This window comes from Aythya ferina (genome assembly GCF_964211825.1).
Source record: "Aythya ferina genome assembly, chromosome: 23".
NCBI lineage: Eukaryota > Metazoa > Chordata > Aves > Anseriformes > Anatidae > Aythya > Aythya ferina.
The window spans coordinates 1,659,979-1,679,992 of record NC_140321.1 but is presented as its reverse complement, the minus strand read 5'-3'; the positions used below and the strand labels follow the sequence as shown (position 1 = coordinate 1,679,992).

The 20,014-nt window shown below is 60.1% G+C and overlaps 2 protein-coding genes across 4 annotated transcripts; one reads left to right on the top strand and one right to left on the bottom strand.

The window, feature by feature from the left end:
• The first annotated feature begins 123 nt into the window (after positions 1-123).
• Positions 124-3,529, top strand: PSMC5 (proteasome 26S subunit, ATPase 5). 3 transcript variants are annotated; one of them, XM_084496718.1, is made up of 12 exons: positions 126-275; positions 445-516; positions 832-901; positions 1,001-1,098; positions 1,444-1,500; positions 1,630-1,860; positions 2,073-2,199; positions 2,362-2,552; positions 2,657-2,755; positions 2,893-3,003; positions 3,112-3,198; positions 3,428-3,529. In XM_084496718.1, the coding sequence occupies exons 1-12, from the start codon at positions 237-239 to the stop codon at positions 3,479-3,481; spliced, it is 1,236 nt and encodes a 411-aa protein (XP_084352844.1). In that variant the 5' UTR covers positions 126-236; the 3' UTR covers positions 3,482-3,529. The 3 variants fall into 3 exon arrangements, with proteins under 3 accessions (XP_084352843.1, XP_084352844.1, XP_084352845.1); XM_084496719.1 differs by having other exon boundaries at positions 3,112-3,205; positions 3,437-3,529; XM_084496717.1 differs by having other exon boundaries at positions 124-275; positions 1,444-1,860.
• Positions 3,530-3,606: 77 nt separating this feature from the next.
• Positions 3,607-18,434, bottom strand: SMARCD2 (SWI/SNF related BAF chromatin remodeling complex subunit D2). The gene is made up of 13 exons (XM_084496716.1): positions 18,223-18,434; positions 10,343-10,527; positions 8,761-8,803; positions 8,098-8,220; positions 7,863-7,982; positions 7,588-7,683; positions 6,504-6,605; positions 6,058-6,219; positions 5,701-5,798; positions 5,292-5,427; positions 5,006-5,128; positions 4,815-4,916; positions 3,607-4,701 (listed from the first exon to the last, which is right to left on the bottom strand). The coding sequence occupies exons 1-13, from the start codon at positions 18,406-18,408 to the stop codon at positions 4,648-4,650; spliced, it is 1,530 nt and encodes a 509-aa protein (XP_084352842.1). The 5' UTR covers positions 18,409-18,434; the 3' UTR covers positions 3,607-4,647.
• Between the last annotated feature and the right edge of the window lie 1,580 nt (positions 18,435-20,014).

Genomic DNA, 20,014 nt, shown 5'->3' with positions numbered 1-20,014 from the left:
GCGTGCCGATGGGGCGCAGAATACGCATGCGCAGCACGGCGCCGCTCTCCCCGGAACGCGCATGAGCACTCTCCTCCCCCCCCCTCCACTCCTCCTCTCAAGGCCGGGAGGGCGCCGGCCGTTCGAGGCGGGCGGGGAGGAAGTGACGTCAGCACGTCGTGCGCGCGGCGGGGGCAGCCGACGGAAGCGGCTCGGCGGCCATCTTTGGTGCCGGCAGAGAGCGGCGGCGGGGCCCGATGCCGGCGGAGAAGATGGCGCTGGACGGCCCCGAGCAGGTCGGGGCGGCGCCGGGGGGCGGCCGGGGGCGGCCGGGCCCCCGCGAGCGGCTTGCGGGGCGGCGCCGGGTCCCGCTCGGGTCGGGGCCCGCCGGGCGCCGTGACTCGGCGGGGAGCAGGGGGGCCGCGGGGGGCGGTGCGGCTGAGCGGCGCTGTGTCTGTCCCGCAGATGGAGATGGAGGACGGGAAGGGCGGCGCGGGGCTGCGGCAGTACTACCTGTCCAAGATCGAGGAGCTGCAGGTGAGCCGGCCCGGGGGGGGAGGAGCGCCCCGCTGGGAGCGCCCCGCGGCCCAGCCCTGGGTGCGAGGAGGGAGCGCTGCTGCGGGAGGGGTGGCTCCGAGCACGGCCCCTGGACCGGGTTTTTGGGCAGCGAGATGAGCCTCAGCCCGCAGGGGTGGCGGCGGTGCTGCCCAGCTCTCGGTGACGAGGTTCTGGCAGCCACGTCCTGCCGGGCAGGGCTGTGCTGTGCTTCCGCCTGTGCTGGAGCCTGCTTGTGGCTGGTGTGCGTGGTTGGGTGAGGATGCAGAGAGCGCAGCAAAGCTTCTTTCCCTACAGCTCATTGTGAACGAGAAGAGCCAGAACCTGCGGCGCCTGCAAGCACAGAGGAATGAGTTGAACGCTAAAGGTTTGGCTCCGCTCCCTTCATCTTTGTGTGGTGCTCCGTGACCAGCCCTGCAGGCGGCTGCCCCCAAAATCTGTGCTGATGTCCCCCCTCTCTCCATAGTGCGTCTGTTGCGGGAAGAGCTGCAACTGCTGCAGGAGCAGGGTTCCTACGTGGGGGAGGTGGTGAGAGCCATGGACAAGAAGAAAGTGCTCGTCAAGGTATGGTGCTGAGGTGCCACAGGGGCAAGCAGGGCTGGCTCCTGCCCGGGACCTGGATGGGATGGGGCAGGACAGACCCTTGCTTTGTCCCCATGAGTGCACAAGCTTTGCAGGGGGTGTAAGAGCTTAAAAAACAAGGAGTGAGAGCTTTTTTCTCCAGAGGAGCGTATTGCAGCAGCTCTCCAGGGCCCAAACCGTGCACATGCAGGCAGGAGCCACCTGGGGTGCAGGGTGTTTGGTGGGGCTGGGTTCTCTGGCACCTCCCCGCTGTGGTGGGTGGGTTTGGGGCGTGTGGCTGGGAACTTTTAAGGGAAGTGACCCTTGTGGTGGCAACTGCTGTTCCAGGTACACCCAGAAGGGAAGTTCGTGGTGGACGTGGACAAGAACATTGACATTAACGACGTGAGTGTCACGGGCTACAGGAGGGGACGCGATGGGGCTCTGCGCTGCCTGTCCCCTTCCCTGCTGTGGGGTCACGTGGAAGGGCTGTGCGATACCCACCCATTGAGCTCCCCTCCGCTCTTGCCGCAGGTGACCCCGAACTGCCGCGTGGCCCTGCGCAACGACAGCTACACGCTGCACAAGATCCTGCCCAACAAGGTGGACCCTCTGGTGTCCCTGATGATGGTGGAGAAGGTCCCAGACTCCACTTACGAGATGATTGGCGGCTTGGACAAGCAGATAAAGGAGATCAAAGAAGTGATCGAGCTGCCGGTCAAGCACCCAGAACTCTTCGAGGCTCTGGGGATTGCCCAACCCAAGGTGAGTCCTGACCACTGTGGGCTGGGGCGGTGGCACTGGCTGTGTCGCCCCTGCAGGGGTCCCCACGTGTCCTGGCAGCACTGGGGGGCTGCCTGGGCCTGGGGCTCTGTGGGAGCAGAAGCTGCCAGCAGGGCCTATGCTTCCCCGGGAGTGCTGCTGGGGGTGCTGAGCCCCTTGGCAGTGTCACTGAGATCCCCACGTGGCACTTTCAGGGTGTGCTGCTCTACGGCCCCCCTGGCACGGGCAAGACCTTGCTGGCCAGGGCTGTGGCCCACCACACTGACTGCACCTTCATCCGTGTCTCGGGCTCCGAGCTGGTGCAGAAGTTCATCGGTGAAGGTAAAATGGTGCAGGGCGAGGCCGCCCCCAGTGCCAATGCGAGCTGGAGCCCCGCTGAGGGCTCCTGCACCTCGGGGTGGCCCGCGGCGGGACGAGCCCCTCCGGCAGGGTGACCTATGGGTGCACGATGCCAGGGCTCAGCTCCCCGTGGTCCCCCTGCAGGCGCCCGCATGGTCCGGGAGCTGTTTGTGATGGCCCGGGAGCACGCTCCCTCCATCATCTTCATGGATGAGATCGACTCCATTGGCTCCTCCCGCCTGGAGGGTGGCTCTGGTGGGGACAGCGAGGTGCAGCGCACGATGCTGGAGCTTCTCAACCAGCTCGATGGCTTTGAGGCCACCAAGAACATCAAGGTAAGAGGGCGCTGAGCTGCCTGGGGACGGGGCAGCGTCCTGCTGGCCCCGTGGCGGCAGCAGGGTGCCCGGTTGTGGTGACAGGGGCTGCACTCCTGCTGCAGGTGATCATGGCCACAAACCGGATCGACATCCTGGACTCGGCTCTGCTGCGCCCCGGCCGCATCGACAGGAAGATCGAGTTCCCCCCTCCCAACGAGGAGGTGGGTGGGGGGCCCGGGGCTTCTGTCAGTCCCCTGCAGTCCAGATCCTCTCCTTGGGGTGGAGCGCGTTGTCCTCAGCCCTGGCTGGGCATAACTCCTTTGCCTTAAGCCCTCGCCTCGCTGCTGCTGTCCTGCAGGCCCGTCTGGACATTCTCAAGATCCACTCTCGGAAAATGAACCTGACGCGGGGCATCAACCTGCGGAAGATCGCTGAGCTGATGCCGGGGGCATCGGGCGCAGAAGTGAAGGTGAGCCCGGCCTTGCCACAGCCCCAGGCTGGCTGGGGGCTCTGGGCAGCCCTGCCCCTTCTCCCTCCTTACCCAGCGGGGTTGCTGGAGCGTTTCTGTCCCTTACAGGGGGTGTGCACAGAAGCTGGCATGTACGCGCTGAGGGAGAGGCGGGTGCACGTCACGCAGGAGGACTTTGAGATGGCTGTTGCCAAGGTAGGCGGTGCAGGCACAGACCGTCCCCGGCAGCATCAGCACAGCCCTGGGGCTCAATGCCAGCACTGAGGGGCAAAGGAGAGGCTGCGGGTGGGGTGGAAGGGTACGGGAGCCCCTTCCCTGCGCAGGGCTGGAGCCTGGTTTTAAGGGCGGTTTGGTGGGTGATTAGGTAGCCTTACAGGGAAAAGGGGGCTGTGTCCTGGGAACCAAGCATCTCCTTCTTGCCCAGGTGATGCAGAAGGACAGTGAGAAGAACATGTCCATCAAGAAGCTCTGGAAGTAAGGGTGAGCTTTGGGCTGTGTTATCTCTAATAAAATGCTGCTGTGGCCACATCTGTGCACTGACTTGGGGAAATGGGCTGCAGGACTCTGCTCCTCGTGAAAGAACCCCAGCACACACACACAGACTGCTGCTAACTGGTTTTATTAGAAAATACCCAAAATAGACAAAATGGTTACACAAAAGACAGAGCAGGCACCCCTGAGCCATACACCCTGGGAATATGTAAACGCCCCCCCTCTGCCTGCGACTGCCTGGAGAAGGCAGGGATGTGCCGTGAGGAGCGTGCAGGCGTGGGGCCAGCGGGGTAAAGGCACTTCAGCAGGGCCAGCGGGCAGTGGCACTGTCCCCTTAGCCCCTCACCCCAGCATCTCCAGTTCTCAGAGCCCCGGGTCCCCGCTGCCCACAGGCTCTTGGGGACAGAGCTACCCCCTCTGCCCCCCTCCCCCCATACCTGTATCAGGCACAGGACAAGTCTCTAAGTCAAACAGCAGGGGGTGGAACAATCAACTGATTGTCAAAAACAACACTAAAAACTCACGTATAAAAAGAACAGCTTGGGCCAAGCCAGCCCTTTGAGAACAAGGAATCACTGCATAGTTTGAGGCAATGAGTGCAGTAAGAGGAACTCAATATATTAATCAAATACAAACCCACTGTACAAAACGCTTTTTTTTTTTTTTTTTATAAAACCTGTTCACAAAAATAGTGCAAAACGTCGGGCACCAGCAGGGCTGGCGTTTGGAATGACAAACTTTGGTTGAAGAGGGGCAGGACCAGGCCTGCCCTCATGGTGCTGGGGAGGGCTGGCGGGGCAGGCAGCAAACTCCAGGAGGGCTTTGGCCAGAGGCAGGGCAAGGAGGGGAGCGAGCTGGACAAGGCGCTCACAGAGGGCTGCATTCAATGCTACAGGGAGAGGTGAACGGCAAAAGCAAGGACATGTTAATGCACCAGAGAGGCTGCAGCAGGACTCGGGGGAAGCAGGGGACCCTCTGCTGCTCTGCCTGCGGCTAGAGCTTCCTGGCTGAGGGGAGCCCAGGGGCATGAGGGGCTCCGAGCCCCTCCAGGCACGTAGGGTTTGTGCAAGTGCTGTATTCGATTCCAGTAAGAAGTACCGTCAGGCTCAGGCAGCAGGGAGAGGAGAAAGCTCCCGAGCCCCCACTGGCCCCTTAAGTGAGGCGGATCCCAAGCACTTGTTCCAGTTCCTGCCGACGCTGCTGGACCTAGAGGAGGTGAGGGTGGGTGGTCAGGGAAAGAGGCTTGGGACAGCCCCCCCCTCCCCTTCTGCCCCCTCATTTCAGCCCACGGGAGCACCCCAACCCGGCGCAGAGCCCACCTTGGCGAAGATGTGTCTGCCCACAGCCTCCTGAGCCCAGGGTTGCTGGTAAAACTCAGCTCGCCGCTCCTCTTCAGGGTTCCCAATCACATCCGTTATGATCTGCGCAAAGCAAAGCACGAGGGAGAGAGGGTGAGCACCGCAGGTGGCTCCCTCCTGGACTCTCAGCTGGCCCATCCCTGAAATTTTACTTTGAGGTCCCTCCTCTGGGATTTGATCCATTCCTGGATGAAGTCCTGCGGGTTGTTGCTGAAGCTCAGCATGAAATCACGCTGTGTCTTCAGCTGGTTGATGGATTCAATGGTCTCGTGGATCTAGAAAGGGCAGGAGATGAGAGACAGCTGTGGGTGACCGGGTGGGAGCTGGGGTCATGCAAAGTCCCCCTAAACATGACACAGCTCAGGGGGCAGCCCCAGGAGACCCGAGCTGCTCCCTGCCTGCAGCTGTGGGGGCTCCAGGAGAGGTGGGACCCCGCACCTTGGCATCCAGGGAGGCGATCTCCTGCTGGTTGGTGGTGGAAGCCAGGAAGTTGCTCATCTGAGCTTTCAGAGGGTCATCCACCTCCACGTCGATGTCATAGCAGGCCGTCTTCTTCTGGTCATTGGGATCCACGCTGGGAGAAGGCAGTGTGTTGGGGCGGGGGGAGGCTTCCTCAGCCTCCACCCTGCCACGGGGGGGATCCACCCCTCCATAAGGAACGCAAGTACCCCACTGACTGTCCCAAGGAGCCCCCAGTGTTTGGCTGATCCTTCCCAAGTGCTCACTGCTGCTTGGAGCTGGAGGCTGCGTGGCACCCAGGGATGCTGTGCCCCATCAGGGAGGTACCCCCCTTCCTCCTGGCAGCCCACCCCCAGGAGTAGTGCTCGGCACCTCCCCACACCCCTACCTGATGGTGTGGTTGATGATGATGGGATCCGGGTGCTGCAGGAGCCCTGCCAGCTTCATGGGGATCTCAGAGAAGCGCATGCGGACACAGTTAAAGATCTGGAGGGGCAGAGCAGAGTGTTTAGCTTCCGATGTCAGGGGCTTCTTCTACCCAGCATGAAAAGGGCCAGGCAGGAGCAGGGACTCCCCCAGCCCCAGTTGGTGCGTGGCAAGCTGACAGATGCACACCAGAGCATGCTTTTTCCGACGTTTACAGGTGGGAAGGGTGCTCTCCTCCCAGCAACGCCCCAGGTGAGTCGTGCTGCTACAGCAGGGCAGGGGCACCCACGAGGCATGCCAAGGAGGGGTACGGACCGACCTGACGGAAGTAGCGGTTGCAGTTGATGTATTCCTTCTCGTGACTGTCCTGCAGCTTGTTGTGCTTGATGTAGAGCCAGAGCGCCTGCATGATGCTGGCACGGGTCTGGGTGTGCACCCCCAGCAGGCGAGCCAGGCGAGGGTCCAGTTTGTACTGTGGTGGCTGCAGGGACAGCACACATGGGATTAAAGAGAGGAGGGGGTGGCACGTGGAAGGGCCCTCCTTCAGGCACAGTGCCCCACACAGCCCTTGGGTCATTGCAGGCTGTGAGGGCCATGCCTGGAGCTCTCTCTGCTCCTTTTTATCTCCACTGTGCCCCACACCAAATAACCCCAGAGCATCGCAATAGCCTCATGAGGCTCTTGCCCCAGCCCAGGCTCCTCTAACTGCTCCAGATGAGCCATGCCAGCGGGGGGGACAGCTCCCACACGACCCCCAGCACCTACCTGGTGATCCAGCATGAGCAGCAGGGTGCACTTCACATTGACATCACCAGGACGCTTCACTTGGAAGCCATCAGTCTCCTGGGTCGTGGGCAGTCGGTGCCACTGTGAGAGAGCAAGGGGTGACTCTTCAAGCAAGCCAAGCACTAACAGGACCCAGGAGATGACGGAGCCAGTGCCTGGGCTCTGTGCAGGCAGGCAGACAGCCTGGACCCTCCGTGCCCCCCCCAGGCAGTCCCTGGGAGTCCAATCCATCCACCCAGGGAGCCAACTCGGTCCTGTGGACACCGGTATGCTTCAGCCCAGAGATGGCTGTAGGCAGTTCGGGTGGACTGCTTGCATAACAGCCCAAGCACTTGATACCAAAGGCTCAAACAGCTCCTGGGGTGCTGCTTCACCCACTGCAGGGGCTGGATGTCTCAGCTGCTCTCACAAGCCATCCCGCATGTGATGGGGATTTACCTTCACCAAGGGGGCACCACTGCAAAAATGGGTGCTTCCCACAGGAACAGCATGAGCTGCGTGCAGGGCAAGCCTGCATCAGGCAGAAGCACCCACAGAAGACCCGATCCCACCTACGGGGTATCATCACCTGTGTCTGGCCCCAGATTCACAAATCTCTTGGGGGCCTGGGACTGCCTGCAAGTCATACATCAGAGCCACATCCTTGCTGCAGCCTGACACCTCTCGGCTCCAGCTGTGGACTTGCAGGTGTGAGGGGGTTAAGAGCCAACCCTGGGGCAGCCAGGAGCTGCAGCCTGCTGCTGGGAGCTGTCCAGGTGAGAGGGGGAGGGCTGGCCACGCCGGGCTGCCAGCCAGCCCCGCAGAACTGAAAGCTGCAGCCTGGAAAGCGCAGCGGTGTGGTCCCCGGGGAGGGCTCAGCACTGCTCCCCTGCATACACAGCAGCACCAGAGCTGCCTCTCCACCCCAAAGAATCCAGTGAACCTTGCTGATGCTGGGCTGGGGAGCTGAGCACCTGCAAGGGAAGTGGCAGGACCATCTCCCCTCTCCCATTGCATCAACCAGTTCTCCCCATCCTGCCTAGGGCACAGAGGCAGCCCTGCAACACAGCCAGGCACAGCTCACCTCCACCAGATGGTTGTCTGGCCCGTACAGCTCTTTGTCCAGCTCGATGACGAGGCTCTTGAAAAAGGAGGAGAACTTCCTCTTCTGCTTGCTTGGCTGCAAAACAGAGTGTGAGGCTTGGCCTGACACTGCCAATCATGGAGGGCCCCAGCCCAAATCACCGCCTCCAGCACCCAGGGAGCCAAATGCATCGCAGCTTGGCTCTCAGCACAGAGCACTGTGAAACCAGCACAGCCTTCCTACCGCTCCTGGTTCATCCCTGCCCATATCCTTACGTCCTCCAGCAGTTTGCCCTCCACACGTAGCTCCCAGGAGGCCACACGCTCACCACCCTCCCCTTCTTCTTTGGCTGGGGTGAAAGTGTTGGAGATGTAAATCCTCAGCTTCCGCTTTTGCTGTGGAATAGGAAAACAAAGAGGGGGACACTTGGAGCAAGAGGGTGGCTAGCAGCACCCGTCTCCTACCTCCACCTCCCCCCCAAGCTGCTCGCTGCTCTGCTCCATCACGCACCGTCAGCGGTTTCTTAATGGCCTCCTGAATCTCCATCCTCTTCCGAGCGATGGTTTGGTCCAGCTTGCGCTCAAAGGCAAGGAGGTCCATGTAGGCCTGGGATTCTGGGACCAGCTCCCGGATCTGTCAAGTGGAAGCAGTCAGTCAGGATGGTGCTGCAGCCCCCACATCCAACCCCAGCAACTCCATCAGCACCAGGTTGACATACCAAGGAGTAACCAAGTGGTAGGCCTGGCACAATTTGTCACTTCAAACAATTTCTCACTTCAAACAAAGACTACAGCCTTGCAAAGCTCTCCCCAGATCACAGAGCTGTACTGTTTGGAACTTATCCCCATGCCAGACGGCCTGCCCTGGATCACAGGCAGGTAACTAAACTCTGTGCTGTCAAAAGAGACCCCCAGGAGAGAAGCTCAGGAGTAACTTGGAGTCTCCACCCTAAGCCACTTCTGCTTCTTGCTTGCCCAAAGTCCTGCTTGTCCAACCTGTGCACACCCTGCTACACTCTCCTGCTTCCGCACAGGATGAGACAGAAATCTTCCAGGCCAGTTTGGGACTGAGCAGAAGCAGTGAGCAAGCAGAACATGGCCCGGTGAGAACACGATCATCCTCCCATGGGGACCTCCTCACTCCAACATCACCTTGCACCGAGGTGACACTCACCCTCTGTGGCAGGACCTTGTCAGCCATCTTCCTCCTTTTCACCCTGCAAGACGCATGGACAGAAAAAAAAATAAATAAATAACCCTATAGCAATTGCAGGACACTGTGGGTCTTGCTGCCTCGTCTTGGGGGCCACTGCCCAGAGCCCGGTGGCTCTTTTGGCCACTTCCAGGCATGATGCATGGGGATAGACTCTGGGGAGGTGTCACCGTGGCAATGCCAGCTGCATGCCATGCGCACTGTTCAGTCTGAGGCAGGTTCCAGGCTCCTGATGCAGCAAACAGCACGATCTGAGGGAGTAAGTCACCTGTCAAGGCTGCTCTAGGGGACTGTCACTTGGAGTTGCAGAAAGGGGATGAAGGAAGTCTGTAAGAGCATCTAGAGTACATGCCCTTGGAGCAAGTGGATAAGAGATTAGATCCCTGTGGGCAAGCCAAGGCAACTGCAGAGGGGGAGGTGTGGGAGCTCTATACCATCAGCAGGGAAAGAAACCCAGTCCCTGGGCCCATTTTGCTGTCCAGCTCCCAGAAACAAGGAGAAATACACAGGAAAATGCTGTCGTCTTCTGCCCCATTTCTTGCTCAGATGTGTAGAGTCCAGTATGGGGAGAGTTTCATTTCCCTTGGCAGTGTCTAAACCAACAGGGCAGGAAATGCGGCATCAATGCTGCCATCTGGAGGTGTCCCAGGATTTGGCCACTAAGGGCTGGCAGGTCCTGGCCCACCACCCCACAGCCAGCTGGGAACAAGGAAGCTTGGCTGGGCTCTGCGTACAACCCAGAGCTCCCCGGCCATGCATGGCTGATCCCACACAGCTGTGGCCTTATCCGGCTGCTGCTGTCCTCGTTCAGCAGGTGAGGATGCCTCTGCCCCTCGTCCTTAGTCCCCAAATTGCTCTGGAGCACTAAATGGATGTGCAGCCCTGGCACAGAGACTGTGACTCCCTGTGAAAGAATCAAGAAGCCCTGCTGTGCAACAAGGGCAGGGAGCAGGACCTGCACATCTGTTAGGACAGAGGGGCCCTGAGAAACAGCCTCCAGTAACCAAGAAACCCTTGCGGAAACAGGACCAGGCACAGCAGCCTCATAAACAAGCAAGGAGCTGCTGGCAGAGCCCCACGGCACAGAGACCAGCCCAAGCAGTCACACTGAGACCGCAGTCCCGTGGAGCATCCCTGCAACTTGCTGCCCCCATCAACTCTGCTTGGGAGCAGCCTGCCTTGTGCCAGGACTGGGAATGAGCATCCAGCTGCATCTGTGCCTGCCAGGAACAGCACGCCCTCCCTTGAGAAGGGGGAAAGACTCTGAGGAGCCGGTGCTGAAGGCAACAAGTGCAGCGAGGCTTTTTGGCTACTGGTGCTCATAGCGAGGGGAAGCCGCAGACCAAGCGATCTGTCCCCCACGCTCACCCGCCGCTACCGCTCTGCATCCCAGCACCAAGCTCTGGCAGCTCTCCTGCTGCTGGGGGTTGAGCCGTGCTGTGGGTTTTGGTGGAGCAAAGCAACCAGGAGGCAGCGGCCGGACCCAGCAGGTCAACCCCCCTGACTCCAGCCTGGCTGCAGGTGCTCCCGCACCACCCCTTACCCTCTCCGCTGGCTGGCCATCGGCGGCTGTGACTGGGGGGCCAGCAGACGCTTCCTGAACGGGTCCATCATCGACTGCGGCAGGCCAGGTCTCAGCGGGGAGGCTGCTCCATATGGGGGTGCTCCCGGTGGGCCCACCTGCAGCCCCGCCATGGGCATCCGGCCACCTGGAGGCATCCCAGGGCGCTGGTGCGGGAGAGAGGAGAAGGGGCGTTAAACATGGGCCCTTAACCAGGGAAAGGGCATCAGGAGCAGCAGCCGTAATTCCTCCAGGAAGAGGAAAGCAGGAGGAGGAGCTGACCACAGGGGCCTCACCCCGAGGATGGATGGATGCAGGGCTGGGGACACCCAGTGTGCTGGCAGGTGTGGAGCCAAGCCGCTGCCGTGCTCCTCCCCACGCAGAGAGGGACATCGGACCTGTGGTGGCGCAGACCTGACACCCCAGGGACTGCTGATGGCAGCATGGGTTGAGTGGTGGGTTTGTCTCTGGGGCTGGTGGATGTTCCTCCTGGTAGCACCCCTTCCTAACAGCCTGGGCATGAGGCCGATGTGCAGGGCGGAGGCTGAGCTCTGGGGATGGGGACGTCCCCTGCACACAGGGGATGGAGGCGAGGGTTCATCCCCACCAGCACTCCAGCTCCTGCTGCATCCTTTCCCCTCCAGGCACCCAGGAGGGGCATTTACAAGCCCCAGTGTAATGCTGAACAACTTCTGCAAGGAGTCCTGACCTGGGGCAGCACCCACAGCCCCTTGGCCAGCACCAGCACTGCCAGCTTGCGGGTGCCACTGGCTCTGCACCACGCGCAGCCCCCGGGCACTTGACAAATGGTCACAGCATCCCCCTGCTGCCTGCCTCTACCTGCTCCAGCGTGCTTTGCTGGCACCCTGAGCCAAAACCCTCATGGGATCCTTTGATCCTCCAGCTCCCCATTGGTGAGGAGCTGGCGAGCCTGGGAAAGCCACGGAGCCAGCAGAACAGCATTTCTCCCCTGCCACAGGCTCCTCGACATGCCAAGACAATCCCCGTGGCTCCTCTCCCGCCTTTGCTTCTGACCTGCATCCTGAGGACAGAATTGAGGCTTCGGTGAAAAAGAGCTAACGAAGCTGCCTCGTTATCCTGAAGGGGCCAGGAGCCCGGCAAGGAGAGCTCAGCTGCAGGCAATGCTGCAGGCTGACGAGTTTATCTACGTGCAGGTATTAATTGCAGTGCAAACCCAGTGTGAGACCACCACTGGCAGCCTGCCTGGCCTCAGCAGCTTTTTCAGGCAGGCTCAGAGCCATGGCGGGCGGTCAGAGCCCAAACCCACTCACCTCCTTGCTGGTGTGGCTGAACAAACAGTACATGGAAGAGCTCAAGGAGCAAGAACGGCTCTTCCTCCAGAACCACGAGCATCTCTGCAAATGCCAAACCCAGCTGGAAATCCCCAAAATACCAGCCTTAGCATCGAGAAGTGCCTCACAGCTGGAAATCCAAGCAGCAGCAGGCCAGGAAGTGGCAGGATCAGGACTCCACGCTGGGTTTCAAAAATACACACACAAAGCCTGTTGCACAACCATATGCTGCTTTCACCTTTGCTCAGCTTGCCTTTGAAGCTGCACCTACAGCTCCACAGCTCACCAACCTGCCTGCGCTACAAGGCAAAAGCTTTTTCCTAACAGCCCCCAGATGTTTTTCTCCCTTTGATCAGCCACATTTGGGCAATGACTCGCAACGAGCAGGACTGCACAGGCGTTGTCTGTGCAGTCCTGCTCACTGCAGCTCATTGCCCGGGGCTGTTCAGCAGTGCAGCACAGCTACTGGAGGACCGTGCTCTGGGAACTGTGCTGACTTGCCTGCGAGGGCTTCTGAAGAACAAGCGAGCCAGGAAAAGGGGCTGTGAAACTTGTAATTAGATTTAAAAAAAAAAATAGGGAAACCCCCAGAAAAGGGGGCCAAGGCTATATGCAGACACTCTGCGGTCACCCGTGACACTGTGTCTAAGAGCCCCTGAGCCACCAGCAGCATGGAGAAGACAAATGGCCACCAAGGAAACACCTGGGTGTTGCTCCAGCACCAGCAGCCCATGCAGAAAACCATCTGCAGTGCCACAGTGAAACCAGGGTTTCGCAGGTTCTCTGCACGTAGCTTGACACAGCTGCAGGACAAGGACCCCTTGCGCAAGCCCATGGCTGGGGCAAACACTGCTGGCAGCCTTCTTGAGCAGCTATGAGAAGACACGGCCACAAGCAGCTCCTGTTCCCTTGGCACTGACACCAGGCCCTGAGGTTCCTGTGCCACTCCCTGGGTCACGTTGCTGAATCCATCCCTGAAATGAGTGATACGGGGACTGTCTGAAATGAACTGAGGTCTTCAACAGCTCCACACAAGGGTAACATCTACTGCACGGCTCCCACGCGTCTGTCTGCTTGTGGGGAGGCCACAGACTGCTCAGAGCCAGGGAAGCTTCTGTCAGCCAGGAGAGAGGCGGCACAAGGACGAGCGGACCTGTCCTACTGCAGATGTGAACATCCCTTCCACAGACGACCCAGGACCATCAGCCTCAGTGAAGCTGCCTGTGGAGTGAGCCCCTTGTGGACCTGCATTTGATCATTTTGACAAGCACCACAGGGAAGGCAGAATCCTCCGCGTATGTTTTCTTCTCTGTTTACCCGTAAGATTTGCAAGGAACAGATGGAGAAGTCTCTCAGCAAAGCAGCGCAGCCCCTGCTGTGTCCAGCCAGCACCGTCTGGGGCCACCAGCCCCCTGGCCTAAAGGCTGCAGGCTCCTGGCACGCAAACACAGCGCAGCCTTAAAAAGCTCTGGTTAAGCTGTTAAGCAGCATTACAGCCCCAGCGGGGTGAAGCCTCCAGCACCCTTCAGAAGCCCTGGAAATTAGCAGGATGCAGGAGGGTTTAAATTCAGGAACTTTTATTAGAGCAGCTCAATTTGAGACCTTCTTCACATCCTTCCTGGCTAACGGAGCTCCGTGGAGCAGGCTCGGGGGCTCCATCCACCCCTCTTCATCTGAGCAGCACTCTGGTCCTGCCCCTTCCAGACACCTCCTCGTCCTCCCCTCTCTGTCCCACCACCGCCTCCTCCTCCTGCCAGCAGGGCGGACAAAGGGCAAAATCTCGCAAGCTCCGCTCCAAGGAACGAGCTGGATGGCATCCAGCCCTCCCCGTGGAGAATGAGTAGAGCCATTTGGAAATGGGACAGAAAACAGCTTGTTTCTGCTCCCTGCCAAAGCTGAAAGAACGAATGGGGCTGGCTGCAGTGCCGTGGTTCATCCCAGGTCAGCGTGCAGGCCTCTTGCATTCGGGGAGCTCTGTTTAGAGTCAGCTTCAATTGGATCTAGCGGGGGCTGGAATGCCTCTCGATGGACATTTGGTTGCATGGTAGGAGCCTCCCAGCTTGCCAAAAACCTCTTCTTGAGGAAGGGCAGGCCAGAAATCAGATGCTGGTAGCAGAAAGGGAAAAACAAGGGGAACAATAAATTGAAGGATGGATCTGCGAGAAGGCAGGCTTGGGAGCGAGTTGGAAGAAAAGCTGCAATTCAGAGAACAGCTCCAGAGTCTCTCTCTGTCCTCCCTCTGAGAGCACAGATCTTCCCTGCAGCCCCCCGAGGAGGGGGAAGCTCTTCCCAGGCACAGCACAAACAAAAAGGACCATCTGCATCAAAAACAAGAGCTCGCCCGTCCCACCGCGCCTCTCGTCAGGAATGTGAGTGGAGCACGCGCTCCCGAGGGCCACCACGTGAAGGACACGTGCGTGCAAGAGGGCTGAGACACCCCGAGCCCCCGCGACTTCCTGCTAATTCCCCAAAACACAGTCTCGAGAAGTGCTCATAAACACGCCAGCTGACCGGCCTTTCCTGACACACATCCCGTTTTGGCTCTGCGCAGAAAGGAGCGTTCACTCTTTGCACACACTGAGGTTCAGGGAGGGAAAGCCCACGTGCATCCTCACCCGGGGCTCTGGAAGCCGAGTCTGGAGTGGCGCCAGGGGACGGCTCTTCCTGCGAGCTCCTCCAGCTTCCCATTGTGCCACAGGCAAAAAGCAAATCCTGCTCGGACAGGATCCCAGCTCTGCATCGGGCTGGGCTCACAGACAGCTCAATCGCCCCAAACCATGGCTCGGGGTGAACCATGGCCCCGCAGCATGCCTCCAAAGGCTGCTATGTCTCTGTTCATTCTTATCCATGAGCAAATCCCTCCCGGGAGGGTGCCAGGAAGAGCCTGGGTTAGCATCGGCAGCGACCTTCAGCAGCAAGGCGTTACTGCCACCGAGGTGCCGCTGCTCGCTGCGAGCTCTCGCACAGCACCTTGCTCCCAGCCAGCTCCGAGCCACGGGCAGGCTGCTGCACCGAGGCAGCTTGCGATGCTTGGAAGATCGGCCGCGTTTCAGGAGTCGGAGTCTCCGCTAAAATCTGTAGGCGAGGCAGTAGTAAATGAAAGGAGGAATGGCAAAGCAACAGGCAACAAAACCGAGCAGACTGAGGACATGTGCTGGCAATGCGTCAAGCACCAGCCGAGATATTCGGGTCCTGACAAACCTGCCTGTCTGGGGCCTCATATCTGCAGCCACAGATGTTCCAGGTCAGAGGCTCTGGCTGCCACGAGCCGTGCAGGCTGCGCGGCTCATGTCAGGACCCAGGCAGCAGCTCCACTGCCCTTGGCACGAGCACACCGGGCTTGTACACTGTGACACGCGGGCTCGGGGGAAAGGCCAAGCTAGTGAAGTTTTCTCCACAGCTTCCATGCTACAGGGACTTGGCGAGCACACAGACGTGATGCGCATGTTATGGCCTGGGACTTTCACCTCGTGCCAACATCCTGCATTTGCCCTCCCTGAAGGGTAGGGCGATGAGGGCAGGACAGGGGGAGAAGGAGACCAGAAACAAAGAGCGACCTGAAGAAAAGAGACCGCAGCAGGCAGAGAAAGGGAGAAGGCAAGGGATTTAAATGATAACAGAGGTGTTAACGCAAGCAGGAACAAGGAAGAAAGGTGTTTGGTTCCCACTTGAAAGAGAAACTGCGGTAGCCTCGGTAAGGCAGCACGGAGGCACCCATGGGAAGAGCAGTGCCTGGCACAAAACACGGCTCAGATGTCCAGGGAGCGGTGCTGAGAGCCCCCGAACAGAGGAAGACAGAGCAAGGGCCTTCAGCACCGAATTCTGGAGATGCTTTCCACCCAGCAGAACCTCACCGCCATGTCTCCACAGGAGAAACAAAGGGTGCTCCGGCCTCTGTGGTTGCCCGCCTCCCTCTTGCCCCGAGAGGAGAGCATTTCTCTGCTTTGTATCATCACTTAAATTAATGGGATGCTCAGCCTCTGATGAAACCTGCCTTGGAAACCGTCTCCCCTGGGAAGGGTGGGTCACACAGCCGGGCACGAGGCTGGTCCCTGCTTTGTGTTGCAGCTCCAGCCCCAGCCATCGTGCCCGAGCTGCCTCCGAGCCGGCCCCGCTCACCCGACGAGCTGGAAGCCCACTTTCCTCCTCCCCAGCGTGGATCCAGTGGATCTGCAGACCGCAAGCCCCAAACCCTGCCCTGGCCATCCAGAGCCCCACTCCACGAGGAATCAAAGCAGCTCAGCCTCCTGGCTCCTCCGAAATCAATTTGTTAGCAGTTGTTTGGATTGCAACAGCCTTTCCGTCCCATGGAAATGGGATTCCTTCTTGTCAGCAAGTGCCAATGAAACCCTTTTAACGTGGCACTTCACTAACTCTGCTTTTTGCCACTGATTTGTGCCAGTAAAGCAAAAGCACATGCTAACTTCAAGGCCAGAGCACCATTTTGCACAACCCTTTCCCCACTGCACGACCCATGTTAAAGAAGAGCTGTGTCACAGAGCCAAGCCTGCTCCCTACAGCAGCATCAATCTCGTATCTCGGGAGAAATCTCCTGAGCCTGAAACTTGCACCACAATAAACACAAGTAACTCCTGTTGAATTTACACAAACCTGTGTGTCGGAATGCGGGCAGCTGCCACCAAGCAGCCAATCACCCATTCCCTGAGCACGCTCCTGAAAATCCCTCTCCTTTCTGCTCTGGAAACATCAGCTCCCACTGGTGCCAGAGGGAGTTGTCCTCTTGAATTCCCTCCTTGAGCTGCTAGCGAATAACCAGACGTGCCAGGATGTCAGAGGATTAGCGTATGTTTAATAATCCACTGATTAAGAAGCCCCTAAGCACTCACTGACATACATGAGGGCTGTTGTGTTTTCTAGTGGCCAAATAATGGACAAAGTTCTTTCTCACACCAGGGCATAACAGAGCAGAAGGGGCCTGAGTCACTCGCTACCCCCTTAGAGGTCCCGCGGGCATGGCAGGGCTGACCGCTCAGCAGGGAGGAGCTGCTTTCCACCGCCTGGAAATTGCAAAACAAAGGCCAGACCGTATTGATTAGACCCGCTGTCCCCTCCCGCTGCAAGGCAACCGCCAGCAAGCAGCCAGCCAGACACAGCCCATGGCCAGGCACAGCCCACGCTGCTCGCTGCCGCCCTGTGCGATGTGGATTTCCCGAAGGCTGCAGCGCAGCGCCATATGCTCAGTCCCACCCTACCCCATCCACACGCTTCTAGCACCTGCTCTGAGCACAGCATTTTGGCTGGCACAGGGGGAAAACAAGCATATGTTCTCCCGTTTACCCGCAGTGGAGCGGCAAGCGATGCCCGGAAGGATTTTGCACCCTGCTGCAAGGCAAACCCTCGGGATCCCGCCTGGCCCTTGAGCCTTTGAGTCGAGTTACAGCCGATGCACGCCCGGATTGGTCTTGGCTGCGCCATCTCAGTTTTCACTTTTCGGCTTCCCGGGTCGTTTCCTCATTTTCTGTTAGCAAGGTTTACAAGTTGAAAATTCCCTTGGCTTCATCGATTTCTTAAGTTTTAATGCGTGCAAACAACGCGGCAGTGCTGGAGGAGGCAATCGTCAGTGGTTCAGAACACGTTGCACAACTGGGCTCCTCCATTTCCAGCCTGTCTGCAAGACTCTGCTGTGCACCAGAACCAAAATAATCGCCCCGCGTGCATGAGCGAACCAACAGGCAAGCTGCGCACGCAGGGGGAGGCTGAAAGTGAGCGTCAGACAAAATCTCTCTCTTACAAAACACTTGCAGGCAGAAGAAAGAGCAGTTTCTGTGGCTTCTCCAGGACTGCTGATCGGATTTCCCTTCCCAGCCCTTGCCTGTCCCCATTCTTTCCCCTAATATTTGCGAGCACCTGCATCACCACCACTCCAGCTTCTTCCTGAAAACACCCACCTCACGTTTGCAACGGTCACCTCTACGTTTGCAACAGACGCAGGCAAACGGCTTTCAGGGCACGAAACGTGCAACGGGGGCATGGCCGCGAAGCCAGAGCTGCGCGCACGGCGTCCTGCAGCAGCTCGCGCCTCCCGGGGGGGTTCTCCCATCGCCAGCGGCCCCCGAGGGTGCTCGACTGGGCCTCCCCGTCCCCACACGCTGCCGCAGGGCCGATGGCTTCACCTCCCACAACTTTTTTGGGAATTGCCAAGCGCTCACGGCGCAGTACGGAGCAGCGGCGGGCGCTGCTGAGGAGCCAGGCCTGGTAAACCCGCGGCCACCCCGCAGCGCCCTGGGCTTTTTTGGGCCCGGGAGGGGTTGGGGGGGGGCACCTGCCCTGAGCCAAGCCCGGGGGGGCCGTGCTGGGGGGCTCAGGCCGGGTCCGGGCTGGGTGCCGGGAGGGGCACACGGGGAGATGGAGCTCCAGGACTGCCCCCCCCGGCCCAGCCACAGCTCACGAGGCCTCCAAGCCCCGCAGCCCCCCCCGGCCCCAGCACCCTCAGGGCTCCCCGAGCCCCCTCAGGGCCCCCCCCGGCCCCTACCGCCCGTCCTCCGGCCCCCCTCAGGACCCCCCCCGCCCCCCTCCGGTCGCCCCCACCTGGTACTGCGCGGCCGCGGGCCCCATGGGCCGGTATCCCGGAGCCGCAGCGGTTGCCGGAGCCGGGCTGGGGCCTCTCAGGATGCCGGGCCCGGGCCCGGGCCCGGGCCCGGGCCCGGGGGGCGGCGGGGCGGCGGGGGCGGCGGGCGGTAGGGGGCTGAGCGGGAAGGCGCCGCGGGCGGCCATGGCGGGGCCTGAGGGGAGCGGGGAGGGGGGGGGCGGCCCCGCCCGCGCTGCGATCGGAAGCGGCGGCGGCGGCGGCGGCGGCCGGGGCTGCAGGGAGCGCGCGGCGCCCGCAGGCTCCGCCCCCCGCGCAGGCTCCGCCTCCAGAGCGAGCCCCGCCCGCCCCGGTAGCCCCGCCCCAGGGCAGCCCCGCCCCGCTCATGGCCCCGCCCTCCAGGGCTGAGCGCGCAACCCGCAAGGCGGGCAACGGGAGTGGGAGTGTGAGTGTGTGTGAGTAAGTGTGAGTGTGAGTGTGTGAGTGTGTGTGTGAGGGTGTGTGTGTGAGTGTGTGTGTGTGTGAGTGAGTGTGTGTGAGTGAGTGTGAGTGTGTGTGTGTGACTGTGTGTGTGAGGGTGTGTGTGTGAGAGTGTGAGTGTCAGTGTGTGTGTGTGTGAGTGTGTGTGAGTGAGTGTGTGTGGGTGTGGGTGTGACTGTGTGTGTGACTGTGAATGAGTGTGTGAGTGTGTATGTGACTGAGTGCGTGTGTGTGTGTGTGTGTGTCTGTGAGTGTGTGAGTGTGTGTAGGTGTGTTGTGTGAATGTGTCAGTGTGTGTACATGTGTTGTGTCAGTGGCAAAGGCTGCGTGTGGCAGTGGGCGCTGAGCGACCCCAGGTACAGCCATGTGGGCGAGGGCTGCGCTGCACAAGGCCTGCGGCACCAGGGCCTGCGGTGCTCCAGCCCCTCCAGCCGCCGGTGCCAGCACACGTGTGAGCGGCCCCACTGGGCCTGCTGTGTGCCAAGTATTTGGCCGCGGCCCCCGTTCCCCTCAGCCCCCCATCTGAGCCAGTGTGCACCGCACGGTGCGGAGCAGCCCTAGGTCTGCCTCCGTCTGCGTCCCCCTGTCCCGGCCCCGGGGGCTTCCACATACCTGCTCAGGGGAGCTGCCCGACAGTCGGCTGAGGCTTGCTCCCTTCTCCTTTTCTCCTTTTTTCCCCCTCCTTTCCCTCCTTTCCATCCCTGGGGGTAGCCGTCCCCTGGTCACCATCCCTCCTGGCCCACCAGAAGCACCCCTTTTTGCCCACACGGGATGTGGTGGGGAAGGCAGCAGCCAGGCCATCCCACAGATGGGATGCGAAAGGCTTTTTATCTTCTAGCACTGGATTAGGAGTAATAAAGTGGATGTTTAACAGACCTTTCAGCTGGAACTGCAAGTGAAAATGGGCACCCTAAGGGGGACGGGGCCTTCTGGCAGCTCCGGCATGCTGTGATAGGCCTTGCTGCTCATCACAGGGTGGCCAAAAAATCCCAGTGTTCACGTGGGGGTGTTCATTGTCGTCTCTTTTTTCTCTTTTCCATCCCATGCTGCGAGGCTGCTGCTTGTCGCTACCCTGCAGCTTGTGGGGTCAGGGCTGACCCTGAGCTGCTTTGTGGCTGTGCCATGAAGAGTCCCCGGAGCGGCTCAGATGGGGAGAAGTGGAAATGCTGCCAAGTGCCCTGCTGTGGGTCTGCTTACCCAGAAATCAGGCCCCACGAGCAGGGTGTCCCCTTTGAGCTTTCCTTCATGATCACTAGATGGAGCAAAGCACTAAAAAAGTGAGTCTGCCTGTTAAATTACATCTCCCGCATCACT